General features: G+C 41.6%; 2 protein-coding genes across 4 annotated transcripts; both read right to left on the bottom strand.

The window, feature by feature from the left end:
- Window positions 1-23: 23 nt before the first annotated feature.
- Window positions 24-4,865, bottom strand: pih1d2 (PIH1 domain containing 2). 2 transcript variants are annotated; one of them, XM_085131738.1, is made up of 5 exons: window positions 4,460-4,865; window positions 1,253-1,411; window positions 939-1,131; window positions 530-801; window positions 24-384 (listed from the first exon to the last, which is right to left on the bottom strand). In XM_085131738.1, exons 1-5 carry the CDS (start codon window positions 4,640-4,642, stop codon window positions 250-252), a joined length of 942 nt encoding a protein of 313 aa, XP_084987864.1. In that variant the 5' UTR covers window positions 4,643-4,865; the 3' UTR covers window positions 24-249. The 2 variants fall into 2 exon arrangements, with proteins under 2 accessions (XP_084987864.1, XP_084987863.1); XM_085131737.1 differs by having other exon boundaries at window positions 939-1,178; window positions 1,253-1,379; window positions 4,460-4,855.
- A 130-nt stretch (window positions 4,866-4,995) lies between these two features.
- On the bottom strand, window positions 4,996-12,615 carry tmprss5 (transmembrane serine protease 5). Of its 2 annotated transcripts, XM_085131735.1 has the most exons (13): window positions 12,502-12,615; window positions 11,273-11,411; window positions 10,856-10,936; window positions 8,872-8,985; window positions 8,362-8,497; window positions 8,029-8,142; window positions 7,878-7,921; window positions 7,551-7,713; window positions 7,232-7,416; window positions 6,198-6,296; window positions 5,923-6,065; window positions 5,687-5,839; window positions 4,997-5,165 (listed from the first exon to the last, which is right to left on the bottom strand). In XM_085131735.1, exons 1-13 carry the CDS (start codon window positions 12,502-12,504, stop codon window positions 5,157-5,159), a joined length of 1,383 nt encoding a protein of 460 aa, XP_084987861.1. In that variant the 5' UTR covers window positions 12,505-12,615; the 3' UTR covers window positions 4,997-5,156. The 2 variants fall into 2 exon arrangements, with proteins under 2 accessions (XP_084987862.1, XP_084987861.1); XM_085131736.1 differs by lacking the exon at window positions 10,856-10,936 and having other exon boundaries at window positions 4,996-5,165.
- Between the last annotated feature and the right edge of the window lie 1,711 nt (window positions 12,616-14,326).

Here is a 14,326-nt window from a genome sequence, read left to right as displayed (position 1 = left end):
AACATGTTGCTCTTGGAAATGGATCAATTTACACGCAAGCTGTTTATTGTTAGTTAACTTGAATTCTGAGGCAGAATACGAGTCCCTCCACAGCACAATGCGCTCTCAGTGCTTTTTTCCCTTTTTTTTTTTTTTAATTTGTACATTGCACAACAGGAGTTTTGTTGTTTTTGTTTGAGGCATTTTCAATGCCAGTGTTTAGCTAGCTTAACAAACACTGCGCATTTGTTTGTTAATTAAGGAAAATGATCACAAGACATTCACTTTCAATGTAAGTCTTCGTTTCTTCTTATTAAAGATGGCAGACGCGTTGTCTTCGTTTACAGTTTTTGGGAAGTCCACAAGCAAATAGTAAAGATCCTCCACCTCCAGTAAGACGTCATCCTGCAGAGAAAAATACATCCAGTGTGCTACTAAGGCTCGCTACAGGTCGATTATGTATTTCTTATGACATCCAGCTACACACTGACACACACTGGATTCTAAAGTGCTTCGTTATAACTGTTCAAGGGAGTGTGTAACCACTAACCTTGGACATGCTCAGCTGGCATTCTGACATGGAACAAACCATTGGCAGCTCCACCGTCAGTTCCACGCGGTCAGGAACTCCTGCTGCATCGGTCTTCACCTCGAGTCGATACTCTGGCTTCTGAGGCTCTACAGAAGTGGCTGAGATGACCTGGATCAAATCCTTCTTTATTTTCTCTGCAGGCCTACAGATAATTTGAGGAGCAGAGTCCTCTTGGTTTTCTGATCGTAGGGAGGAGATGTGCTGCAGGAGGGCAGCTGGTGTCTGACCGGCTGTAAAAAAAAAAAAAAAGGACTATGGATTATCAGGAAAATTGTTTTAGGAGGTGAAAGGAGAGTGGGTAAAGAGCATGGGTTCAACATAAAGTGCTTATCAAAGCTTGTCAGGGTTGACAGACTTATTGCATTACCTGTGTTGGGTTGTTTGGGGGAACTGGACAACTTCTGAAATCCAAGCCGGCGGTGCAACTCATCTGGGCTACTATTTGGGCTACTGTTGACAACTCTGTACTCCTGCGATAACGTCATCCCAAGCTGCTTCTGGGCAAAGCTCAGGGCCAGCATATAGACCTGGTTAATCTCTGCTTTGTTCTCCCTACTTTCCTGCAGCAACACAGGATTTAATGCCACATCCAGCACAGTATACCAGCCTGTAAAGGAAAAAGTATGACTTTCTTGCTTGTGCCATGTAATACAAATGGCAGGTCTGCAGCTTGACACACACCTTGATCTTCATTTGTGCCTGTTTCCAGTTTTCCAGTGTACACTGGTAAAGGCCTGCTGGGATCCTGAGGCGCAGGCACACGTTTCCAGCCGCATATGTTGATGTACAGCAGGCCTTTCTTTGGTTTCTGTCACAGAAACACAGTGCTGTCAAAAGGATCTGTCAAAACAAACTCAATTTCAAAGTTCTAAGTGGATAAAAGTCTAGCATCTTTGCAGAGTGAAGAAAAAGCCTGTGTTTCTCGTGCAGCCTGTGTATTTTAGGATATACAGTGGGGCAAAAAAGTATTTAGTCAGCCACCGATTGTGCAAGTTCCCCCACTTAAAATGATGACAGAGGTCAGTAATTTGCACCAGAGGTACACTTCAACTGTGAGAGACAGAATGTGAAAAAAAAATCCATGAATTCACATGGTAGGATTTGTAAAGAATTTATTCGTAAATCAGGGTGGAAAATAAGTATTTGGTCACCTCAAACAAGGAAAACCCCTGGCTCTCACAGACCTGTAACGTCTTCTGTAAGAAGCTTTTCTGTCCCCCACTCGTTACCTGTATGAATGGCACCTGTTTGACCTCATCATCTGTATAAAAGACACCTGTCCACAGCCTCAACCAGTCAGACTCCAAACGCCGCCATGGCCAAGACCAAAGAGCTTTCGAAGGACACCAGGAAAAGAATTGTAGACCTGCACCAGACTGGGAAGAGTGAATCTACAATAGGCAAGCAGCTTGGTGTGAAAAAATCAACTGTGGGAGCAATCATCAGAAAATGGAAGACATACAAGACCACTGATAATCTCCCTCGATCTGGGGCTCCACGCAAGATCTCATCCCGTGGGGTCAAAATGATCATGAGAACGGTGAGCAAAGATCCCAGAACCACACGGGGGGACCTGGTGAATGACCTGCAGAGAGCTGGGACCAAAGTAACAAAGGTCACCATCAGTAACACACTACAACGGCAGGGAATCAAATCCCGCAGTGCCAGACGTGTTCCGCTGCTGAAGCCAGTGCATGTCCAGGCCCGTCTGAAGTTTGCCAGAGAGCACATGGATGATACAGCAGAGGATTGGGAGAATGTCATGTGGTCAGATGAAACCAAAGTAGAACTTTTTGGTATAAACTCAACTCGTCGTGTTTGGAGGAAGAAGAATACTGAGTTGCATCCCAAGAACACCATACCTACTGTGAAGCATGGGGGTGGAAACATCATGCTATGGGGCTGTTTTTCTGCCAAGGGGACAGGACGACTGATCCGTGTTAAGGACAGAATGAATGGGGCCAAGTATCGTGAGATTTTGAGCCAAAACCTCCTTCCATCAGTGAGAACTTTGAAGATGAAACGAGGCTGGGTCTTCCAACATGACAATGATCCAAAACACACCGCCCGGGCAACAAAGGAGTGGCTCCGTAAGAAGCATTTGAAAGTCCTGGAGTGGCCTAGCCAGTCTCCAGACCTCAACCCCATAGAAAATCTGTGGCGGGAGTTGAAAGTCCGTGTTGCTTGGCGACAGCCCCAAAACATCACTGCTCTTGAGAAGATCTGCATGGTGGAATGGGCCAAAATACCAGCTACTGTGTGTGCAAACCTGGTAAAGACCTATAGTAAACGTTTGACCTCTGTTATTGCCAACAAAGGTTATGTTACAAAGTATTGAGTTGTATTTTTGTTATTGACCAAATACTTATTTTCCACCCTGATTTACAAATAAATTCTTTACAAATCCTACCATGTGAATTCATGGATTTTTTTTTTTTCACATTCTGTCTCTCACAGTTGAAGTGTACCTCTGGTGCAAATTACTGACCTCTGTCATCATTTTAAGTGGGGGAACTTGCACAATCGGTGGCTGACTAAATACTTTTTTGCCCCACTGTATAAAGCAAGCACAGCTTACAGCTCCTCAGCAGAAATATTTTTAGGTTATTACTTATTACTTGGTTGGATAAAAACAAGAAATTTGATGACAAAGCTTTCACAGCTTGTAATGGACTATACTAATTAATAGGACTAGAAGTTATAATCCCTATCAGTATAACACAGACCTGAGTGGGTTGGAGAAGCCCTCTAGATGGGGTGTTTGCTGCTGGCCATATGGGTATGTATCTATCAGTGCGACACATCATCAGCTTTGTACCCCAGCTTCATAGTGCATTTCTGTAATTTCTCACAAGATGCCCTGAGCCAAAGCAGACCCACCACAGGGTGATCAGACCTGGGTGTATTTCACATGGCACCCACCAGTAATTTGGCAGGCCACACTGTCTCCTTCTGCTTCAGCCAGCCCCTGTGACTACTTTCTTTTGGCAAGAGTGGCAAGCTTTTTGATTAACCTGTACTAGGCTTCCCTACCTGATGCCTACTTCCTTTGTCGGTCTTACTGTGGAGCTGACTGCAAAGACTGGCAGGAACTGGACCAGAGAACCAGACCTGGGTGCAGGTTGATTTCAAGTGTAAAGGTATTTCAGAAAGATTGGGCTTGACATGCTGTTTCTCACCTTCCCAGATGAAGGTTGTTTGTTGCAGAAAGGTGGCTTTAACTTCTAATGAGCTGCAGTTAGTCTATACTCTCCTGACTAATAGCTACCGACAAGTTAGTTGGTTATGTCACCAAGTATATCCTCCATGTGTTAGACTGCTTTTGCAGCCCACCGGGATGTGTTTGAGGGTTGCAAACAAGTGACAGACTGCTGGAGTGAGCAGTACATCATATGTGGGCTGTTTTGTTTTCATATTCCATAGCTCACTACATTTGATTGATCTTCGTTTTATGCCTTCCCGCATCATTCAGCGGCCTTGTTGAAGTTAGGGGACTGCTGTTGCACATCTAATTGATTCCTGGCAGTCCCCCTCCTCCACCATCAGATGCCTGCATTACTTGGGTGAGCCTTTTGCGGAGTAGGTGCTGTTCCCAATCCAAATTCTCCTGTAATGTAATTCTTGTACCAATGACAGGACCTGAGACACTGAACCTTTTTTTTTTTTTTTTTTTTTTATGATGAGCTGTATCCTACCTACCTACATTTTCTGATATGACAGTTAACTTTCCCTAATTTATGTTTGAATTTAGAGTATTCATTTATGATTGGAGGAATAAAGATGGGCTTCCTTTCTAGCTGAACCAAAGAATGTGATGAGTAACACCTGTACGGACCACAGTATGGACTGGGGCCTACACAGGAAGGAGCCTTCACGAATGAAACTCACCAGTATTTCAGTGCAGAGGCAGGTGTCCAGCTCGGGCGGCGCTCTGAATTCAGCTCCTTCCTTCATCTGTTTCTCTATAAGCGTACGGTAGGCTGAAGGGTCATTTTCAGAGAGATCATCCAGCATAGACCACAGTTTGCTCATCTGCTGCAAAACATCCTCTGTACTGCCAGTGGAGCACATGTTAAGGTAACTGTCGTACTTTTATTACCTAGCTAACTCTAGCTAGTTAGCAGAAAAAGTTTGTGCGTCAGAAAACCAGCCGGTCAGCAGTGTTATAGAGGAGCATGTGTTATAGAAACACCTTAAATAGCCGACAAATATGGAGCAGTATCACACAAATATTAATAAAAAAAAACCGTCAACTAATTACGTTCTGTAGCTCATTAGTTTTAATCGCTAACACTAGCTAGGCCAATGTTGTCAGTTGCCATAGATACATAACACTGTTGCCACCAGGCGATGAGATGCGGAACTGCGGCTCAGAAACCACACATGACAATAAGAAGCATAATTTATTTTCAATACATGAAAAACATAACGTAAAAATGCATGTTGATGTTTTCAGTCTGTCTTTATGTGTACATTATATAACTGACATGTAAAATAAAAAGTATCATTATAACTGTAGTTTTCTAACGTTTCCACCAGTTTCATCAGAAGCTTCCTTCTTTTTGTTGTCTTTCATGAGCCGTCCTCAGTAATTCTGCAAAAATAAGGAAAGAATTAATATTAGAAATCGCTGTTCTGTTTTACAGTTTCCATCGCAATTCGGCTGAAAATACAAAAAGAAAGAAATTCAAATAGCGGCATGGATGAATCTAATTAGCGCTTTCTGCAGTGTAGTGATATAAGAATTTATTGTAATATTTTAGATAAGTAAAAGTATTATCCCTGTAAAAAAAAAAAAAAGTATTCCATGATATGTAAATATCCTCCGCTCAAAGAGCTGTTACTAGCAGGGTACTTCTACAAAAACAAATGACCTATTTCACAGGCTTGCTTTGATGCATTTCTTTCTACATAATGTTTTAAAACTGGCAAAAGTGGAGCTAACTTTAAAAAAAAAAATATGTATAATGAAATTATAATTAAGCCGATCATGTGTTTTGCGTGTATTTTTTAACTATCGAGATCAATAAAGAAGTATCGAATGATACTAAACCTCTGTGCTGTCCTGTAAATAGTTAGTTATTGTCCACTGTAGAATTTAAAAATGCTGTTTACCTCTATCATCTCGTAGATCCAGCCCAAGAATTTGGCCACTTTGGTGTAAACTCCAGGATGATTGGGCTCAGCACAGCCTGTTCCCCAGCTGACGACTCCCACCAGCCTCCATACATTGTCATCCTGGCAAACCAGAGGGCCCCCACTGTCCCCCTGGAGAGGTAGACCCAAACACTGTTCACTGCATCTACTCATAAAAGAGAAGCTAAATCTAGTGGTCAAAACAAGCCTCTGACCTGACATGCGTCCACTTTTCCCTCTGTGTAGCCGGCACATAGCATCCGTGCTGTGATCTCACCATTGTACATGCAGGAGCTGTTACATTTCTTTGTGCTTATTATTGGGACTGGCGCCTCTTTCAGGGTGTCGGGTGAATGAACTACGGGTGAAAGTTTCAATTTAGGACTGCTCCACTAACACACTTGGCTCACTCTGTCACCATCTGAGTATGGATTAGATTTGTAGCAGAGATGCATTTGTTTAAGAACAGAGCAGTGTAGTAACATCTTACCCCCGTCGGGTTGTGTGTATCCCCATCCAGAAATCCAGCACTGTGTTCCTCCTGGAAGGTCATAGTCGTACTGAGGCAGGCAGATGGGCCTGATTGTGTCTAGTCAAAAGGAGGAATTTTGCCTCTTAATACATTTAAATAGTTACAAGAGACATTAAGTTGTGCTGCGAATATGGTTGGATTCATAAGTCATGTTAAGGAGTGTTATAAAACCACCCTTCACTGAGACATGTGTTTTACCACGTTTAGACTTCAGTGTTTATCACAAGAAAGCTGTTTTCTCTTTAGTCTCTACGCTCATATCAAATCACAGCTGAAAAACAAGAAAGCTTTTATGATAGAGAAGCCAACTGTGGTCCTGTATACAACATAAAGAAAGTTGTCTTCCACTGAGATCAGAGCAAACAAAAAGGTAGCAGCCATACAAACTCACAGAATAACTTAAATATAACGGAATCTACATAAAATGCATCGTGTACAAAAATAGCCCTTCCGTCTCTCTCATTGGATTCTATATGATGGCCTGGTTTTTTTACACTGTACAGTATTTGCATATTTATGTATTCTGTCCTTTGGAAGCTACATCTGTAATTCAGTTCAAAACAATAGTCATTTCAAGGCTCCTTATGTTGTAAGGTAAAGAAGAAACAAAATGACAAAGACAGACCTAAAGATCCCTCAGGAGCCAGGAAAGAGAATAAATTTCAATGTCTCAAAACATCTTGAGGCGGTGCTTTAATTGTTGCTGAGACCGTAAGCTTATGTGTGAACAGCTGATTCTGTGAGATGTTAAAGATATTGGGAGCCTTTTCATTTGAAGTGTATATCACTTGTTATGATTAGAAAAATTAGCATAGCAATACCACTTATATTGTTTATAATAAATTGTTATTAGCATATAAAAAGGTAAACTGAAGCCAAAGTACTTTTTGTGTGTGTGTGTGTGTGTGTGTGTGTGTGTGTGTGTGTGTGTGTGTGTGTGTGTGTGTGTGTGTGTGTGTGTGTGTTTTTAAGAGTGCTGCGATGAGGCTGACCTGAGAAATTGAACGGGGTCCGCAGCTTCATCAGTGCTATATCGCTGTCGTGGGTCCTGTGGTTGTAGTTCTTGTTGTAGATGATCTTCTCCACCGCGTATCCTACATGCTGAGCTGTTTTAGCAGAGCTGCGAGTCACAATGCCAGCATAGACCACCCAGCTGGATATCTGAGGTAGCCTGTAGCTGACATTTGGGAAAAGAAAAGAGAGAGTAGATCCTGATACTGCTACAGCGGTACAGCTGTTAATGACTGATTTTTATCCTTCATCGTGGCTCCAACCTCTGACCTTTAGCACTTGTCAGGTCAGCAGTCTTACTTGTGTACACAGTGGGCAGCTGTGACTACCCATTGACTGGTGATGATGGAGCCTCCGCAGGTGTGACGGTTGCTGTAGTAAAGGCTGACCTGCCAGGGCCACCTGCCCAGCGTGGCCTCCACGCCCCCGATTATCCTGGGTAGCTTTGCTCGTGTGCCACACTCTAGAGATCCATTCATCAAAATGAAACGGAATTGGGTTGGTCAGAAAGAGCAGCAGCAGACGCCATCATTCATCCCGCTCCCATATAAAGCTTTTGTACAAAAACACTACTGGCCTTTGTGCGAGGCGCAAACTCAAATTAAAAGTTAAGTTTAATTTGCTCACCAAAACACTGCAAAGCGATAACCTTCCCTGTGATACAACTCCTCCTAAATGAAAATAAATTGGGTAACTAATGATGCATAATTAATGTATTAGCGGACGCAATTTTCCCTGCACCATTATGAGTGTGATGTCCTCTGACAGATTGCCTTACCTGAACTGCCACATATTTTCCAGGCTGCTCTTTTGTTCTGAGGTAATTTGTATGAAGCCGTCAGTGTAGTTTGGCCCAATATCAGTAAAGTTCACTCCTTTATGCTTGGTCAGTCTGGTAAGGGAACATTTGAAAAATGGGTGGGAGTGAGTATTGCGATAATTTAGTCTCATGAGGTGTGAAGCAAGATTGTAAATGAGGTATTAATAGATCATAAATAAGGCGAGCCTTCAACCTAAAATTAAACCAAGTTAGAGAATGGGCTCTCAGCTTTTTTAAATGGTGCTATAAAGAAGCAGCGTGTGATCCTCGCAGACTGCGGAAAAGCATCACCTCAGATAACCCAGCTGTCTGCAGACCAGTGTTCCCAGCGAAGAGTTCCACCTCTCATAGCACACTGGAAGCCAGGTGGGCAGCTTCCCCAGCTGGATCTCCAGGAGGGAGTTCTCGGGACTGATTCTGTAAAACACTGAACCTGATTGATTGAAAATCCCTCCAGAGACAAGCTCTCAGTCAACGTTTATGATCAAGCCTCTTCTATGAGTGGGAAATGATTAGGGAAAACACAAGTATCTATGCTAATGTAGTCAGTATAAACAGATTATTATGTGTGATGTTTTTATGTCGGTCGATGGGCATCTCTCAGGAGTGAAGAGAAGACAACAAGTAGCAGCTGCTGAATTTTAATTTTTGTTACTCTTCAATTAAGAAACACTTCAGAGGTGACCCATGACCTGATATAATGATGTACATACAATAAGCTAAGCAGCCACACATTAACGTGCCGCATTATAATTCATAAAACGGTGAAAGAAACGCTACCACGAGGGAGTACACACAGACCTTTCCGCGAGTCAGATATGGAAATATCCTCCGTCACATTGCAGAAGGATGTCTCCTTTGTGTCCCCGAGCCCCACTGGACTTTGGGAGGACGATGGCCTCAGCAAAAGTTTGACTAAAAGTGGATTAAAAGAGATAATCTTTTAATTAGGCTGCAAAATGGGCAGCAAAACTTTGTTGATTTTTCCTAATATTACCAGATTATCTGAATGAGAACCCAAAACAGACCAGCATCTGGGACAGCAATAAAATGTCATTAAATATTGTTCATTTCTATCTGCAAATCCAGCTAATTAGAAAACAGCTAATTTTAAAAAATGATTCATTTTTCAAAATGCGTTTTCTCTATCTTAACTTGAATGTTGTCGCGTGTTTCCATCAAATTTGAGAGACTTCAATGCAGTGAATAAAAAATCTAAATTGGGGCAGCTGAGCCCAACATTGGCCTGATTTTTAGCTGGTGATTATAGTAAGGCTCCAAAAACACAAACCATTTAATGAATAATCAGTTATTCATGTTGTCCATTAAAATTGTTTGGCAGCCCATTTAAAAAAAAAAAAAAAAAAAAAAGTATCAGTTTACTTACACCAGAAGTCTGAATCAGGGAAATATCATTTCAATGCAATGATTTGCCAAACTATAAAATGTGTGCTTAACTACTAGCTGTACAAAGACATGTGAAAAGTTTATATTTTCTTAAAATATATTCTCACTTGATTTTAAAAGTTCTGATGAGAGCAACAAAACCCTGGAAAGGTTGTGTAAGACTAGATGAGAAAAAAAACCTCGAGAGGAAGATCTCACAGCTGATTAGTTTAATGAGTAACATGATTGGGGATAAAAGAGCATTCCAGAGAGGCTGACTCTTTCAGGAGAAGAGAGACGGGTTCTCAACTCTGTGGGCAAATAGTTCAACAACTTCAGTTTAATGATTCTCAGTCTAAAACTGCAAAGGACTTAAGGAATGAGGTATCTGCTGCACATGATATCATTAAAAGATTCAGAGAATCTAAATAAATGTATGGAAAAGGGTTAAACAAAAACAATCTTGAGTTGCTTGAACTGCATTAAAAGCTGGTTAAAATAAAAATCAGTGAATGGGCTCAGTAACACTCGGGTATCCACAAGTACAAGCTAAAAGATGAAGAAATGCCTCACGGTTCTCTGGGCCCGAGCTCGTTCGAGATGGACCGAGGCAAATTCTGTGGAAAACTCTTTTGTAGTCTGACTAATTAAAAGTCTGAGATTGTTTCTAAAAACCATTTTGCCTCTGAGCTAAAGAGGAGAGGGACCAATGCACATCAATGCGCAGCTAAAATGCCAGCATCTGTAATGGTATGGGGATCCATTAGTGGACACGACGTGCGTAAAAGGCACCGTTATTGCTGCATGCAGAGAAGAGGTTTTAGAGTAGCATATGCTGTCATGCAGCATAACAATGCAACAATGTGCTTTTCAGGTCAGATTTATGGGTGTTTCAGCAAGACAATGCCAACCCACATTCTACACATTATAACCTCATGGTTCTGTGATATGAGTGCCGACTTGTCAGCCAATTAAATCACTTAGGAAAAGCATTTAGGTACCAGGACTAAAGCTATTGGTCTCCTTGGTGTTGTTAACACACAAAAAATGATGCAGCCTGATCCCAAATCTTCTGAAACATGCTGGCACGTACTAATTTAAACTGCTGTTTAATTTGTTTTTGCGACTATTGCATTCTGGTGTCATTTACAGCATTCCAACAAAAGATGTCTCCGTGAGCTTTTCAAAACAGCTCCTGCTGTATATGTATCAAGAAAATAATTGAACCTTTTAAATGCTAATAATTCATTAGCATTCAATAAGCTCTGTCTAAATTTACATTGACCTTAAGATTCACGGGCGTTTAAGTGTCTCAAACTGGGCCGTTTGCGCATTCATTTCCACTTCCTGTGTCTTACTGAGCTCATTTAGAGATTCTTTCACAGACACAATGACTCACCTAGAAACCAGACACCTACAACTAATCCTCCGAGAAGTCCGACTGCGCACACCGCTGCCAGCAGCCTCACCAGCCTGTGAGCTAAAGCAACAGTTAATACTGGAGTTAATGCTTGTTGAGCTCCGATGGGAGCCGAGAGAAACTGTTAAATGTCAGCCGTTAGATATTGCACACAGATGCACAGCACAGAGACAGTTAGATTTCTTCAACACTAAATCTACAGGCTAGGCTTTCACAAGAAAGCGCTGCTGTACATCTTGGCACTGCATTGCAGATGTTGTGTAACAGTACAAAGTCTCATTATTCCATTTAAAGCAACGTGTTAGTGTTGTTTTTTTTTTTTCTTTTTTTGCTCAAATGGAGCAAGATTGTTATTGAAGTCTGATGCCCATCGGGCGGTGCACTGCTGGAGCTTACCTTGAGTAGTAGACTGAAATCCTTTTAACCAGCCTTGCACTCCTTTGGCCCCTGCAACTCCTGCTGTTTTCTCAGAGTGAAAAGGATGACTGACAGCCACTGGGTTTTCAATCACTGATAATGTGTCTCCATCAAGACTCTGCAAGAACCCCAGTGGACATGTCAGACCTCAACTTCCATTCTGTTCTTGTTTCATAAAGTTTTGCTAAGTTTGCTTACTCAGGACAAAAGCTGTGTTCTGACCATTCGCTCATCAGCAAGAGTCTGCCTGTCACGCTCTGTCAGGTTTAATTAAGAGGACAGGTGTTGTTTTTTTTAACACCGACCGGTCCAGATGTATGGAGTCAGATTTGTTCAGGTGTTCACCCTTTCTTCCCGGGTGATTAAAGAGCTCGCTCAAGTTATTTTTCTACGCGTTGAACTACACTTAATAATACGAGGCTGTGTTTTCTGTTTGTATTTTCTGAGATTTTCTTTATTACTTTGATGTCTGAGCGTCTGTGTGTGATTGTGGAAGTAGCAGCTGCTTCTAAAAGCAACATATTGAGAGCACTGCAGTAATTATAATGAAGCTCTCCATAAATGTGAGATGCAGACTTGGAATTATACAATTACAGCACGCAGTCAGTCTAAATAAATCCCATACCATCTGCTGTCATGTAACACTGTGGCGTTTGACGCAAGCTAAACGTGTAATTTTGGATATGTAGTTTTTGTAGTCCGGGCCTGGGGGCGGTTTCAGAAATATAGATTTAGGTAAACCTGTGCTGTGCAAAGAAGCATTGTCTATTTTAAGCATGACTGCGGCAGCAGCGGCACAGTGAATTCTGGTTAAATTAAAACTTTTATCAAGCAACGATCAGCTCCGTTTACCGCGGCAGAAAATGTTTGGATCAAACAGACGATTTACCACTGATGCCCCCTGATTGATACCATGGTGTTAGTGTTGGGCTTATGTTTACCTGGGGCTAAGGTGTCATTTCAGTTAGACTAATCTATGAGTAAACAAGACTGGTTTCAGAAAGTATCTTTGTGAGAAATTTCACACGGCATTAGGTCAACAGACACATTATTTCGAAAGAGAGGAAGCATTAGAAGGGGACAAACTGCTGTTTGAGTAGTTTGAAGAGAAGGGTCTAGGTGTAAAGAGGTTATGTTGTTGTCAGGCATGCATACATTAGACGTACGTTAGGAAAGGTGTAGTGAATGTCGAGTTCCCCTTTTCTTACCATGTTTTCCTTGCATACGGTCCTGAAGAAGAGTCAGCCGTGTCCGTGCTCATCTGTAGGCCTGCGCTCGTGGTGCAAAGGTCTGTCCCGCTCGCAGTCGATGCACCATTTGCCATTTAACAGAATGCAACTCTGGATTTTCCCTTCACAAAGAGACAATGAGGTCAGCAGCGGTGGCACAGAATGAAGCTGTTGTTTGTCCGGTGGGAGGTGGGGGTCGCGGGGCCTGTGGAAGCAAGCTGAAACGGGTCTTTGTAGGAGGGGAGCATCTCCAGCGAGATGCGAGGTAACACTTTTCACCTGTGCCAAAAGATTGTCTATTTTCACCCGAGACACGTTATTACCTGGCAGTTTGTAGGTTCTGAGAAAAGGTCATTATTGGAGATTGTTGAAAAGTCTCACATCACGTCAGTCCGCATGATTTGAAATCCAAAGCTATCATCTCAGCACTCAAGAACAAAATGAAGTCTGTTCTGTCTGCCTGCTGACAGATTAGACTTTCTCTTCTCTCTTCACTTTTTAACTGACGCGCCGTCAATTTTTTTCCCCCTTGTTTTTCTGTATTTTAAACATCTTCTTTGTGTTATTAGGTGATTATAAGTGACCCCAATGACTCGTTTATTCCAAAAATAGATGAAATAATTAACAGCGGAGATGAAGAAGACGTGAACTGTTTGAAGAGGGTGATAAAATATCTCAAACTCTCTCGGAGAGGAGCTCAGAGTCCGCCATTAATTCATTTCCTGAAGAGACATTAAATTCCTATTCCGAGGATACGGTGAATTAGACTTGTGTAGCTAAAAGAGCATTTGATACAGGATTACTTATTTCTGTCATATGGATGGTATGGGATTAGAGTGCAGGTGAAGCGAACGACTGCCAGGAAGAAAATTCCTCCTCGACTGACTGTCAGGGCCAAATCCAAAAGATGACCCACATCTACTCGGCTCATCTAACAGGTGTCATTTGGAATTATTTGGAAATCAAACACAGAGAAATGAGCACAGCGGCAGCACCGTAAATTGCATGTAATGGAACCGCGTCTGAAATTCATATTGGTAGGGCTGTGAGGTTAATAATATTTGGTGATATTAGCGTTGAGCTGAATTGTTCTATTGCAGACTCAAACAAGAGCGAGGAGAGCGTAGCTGCCGTTTGGTCATTTTCACAGGGATTTCATGTCTCCGTCTTCTGGTGAAATTTGTTTTCTCAGACAGCTGAGTAAACAGTGATTTATATAGCTGCCATTCACTTGTGAGAAACTGTTTGCGAAGATGAATGAAGCCATTTTCAGTCAGGGATATGCACCTGCATTTGTTTATGTGTTTTGTTTTCTTGCGTGCATCCTCCTTTTTGGTTTTTTCCTTCTTCTGGTGCTACAATATGCAGTCTATCAACTACCTACAGTACGAAAATAGCTTCTGCTTTCATATTTTGCAGAAATTCTCCACGTGTTTTATGGTTTTATTTATACTCTCTTTTAGCCTAATATAACAATATAACATATCATTTAATGGAAGTTTTCCATTGTTCCGTTTTTCCATGTTTGAAAGTAATAGACACATAGAATTTATTTAATCCCAAAGTGGGGAAATTCACTTGTTACAGGAGCTCAAGGGATGGGAAGAAAAGTGAATTAGAGCTATATAAAAATAGATAAATAAATAAGAATGAGTGTACAAAAAAGCCAAACAACTATGCCGTATGCAGATGGTTACTATATACACCCAGGTAATTATTGTTATTAGTATTATTTGTATATGTACACAAAGTGCAGTGGGAGTAATAATGATACACATGTATTTTAGCTAGTATTTATCCTGTG

Source organism: Neolamprologus multifasciatus, chromosome 14, assembly GCF_963576455.1.
Source record: "Neolamprologus multifasciatus chromosome 14, fNeoMul1.2, whole genome shotgun sequence".
Taxonomy (NCBI): domain Eukaryota; kingdom Metazoa; phylum Chordata; class Actinopteri; order Cichliformes; family Cichlidae; genus Neolamprologus; species Neolamprologus multifasciatus.
The sequence above is the reverse complement of the archived record's forward strand: the minus strand, read 5'-3'. Positions and strand labels throughout refer to the sequence as shown.

Coding starts and splice junctions, on each gene's coding strand:
- tmprss5 (XM_085131735.1), bottom strand. Junction 8,986..10,855: donor TGTAGGTGTCTGGTTTCTAG/GTGAGTCATTGT, acceptor ATCCACTTTTAG/TCAAACTTTTGCTGAGGCCA. Junction 8,143..8,361: donor AGACAGCTGGGTTATCTGAG/GTGATGCTTTTC, acceptor TTCCCTTACCAG/ACTGACCAAGCATAAAGGAG.
- pih1d2 (XM_085131737.1), bottom strand. CDS start 4,642: ATGTGCTCCACTGGCAGTACAGAGGATGTTTTGCAGCAGATGAGCAAA. Junction 1,380..4,459: donor GCCTCTGCACTGAAATACTG/GTGAGTTTCATT, acceptor TTTCTGTGACAG/AAACCAAAGAAAGGCCTGCT. Junction 1,179..1,252: donor AGGCACAAATGAAGATCAAG/GTGTGTGTCAAG, acceptor TTTCCTTTACAG/GCTGGTATACTGTGCTGGAT.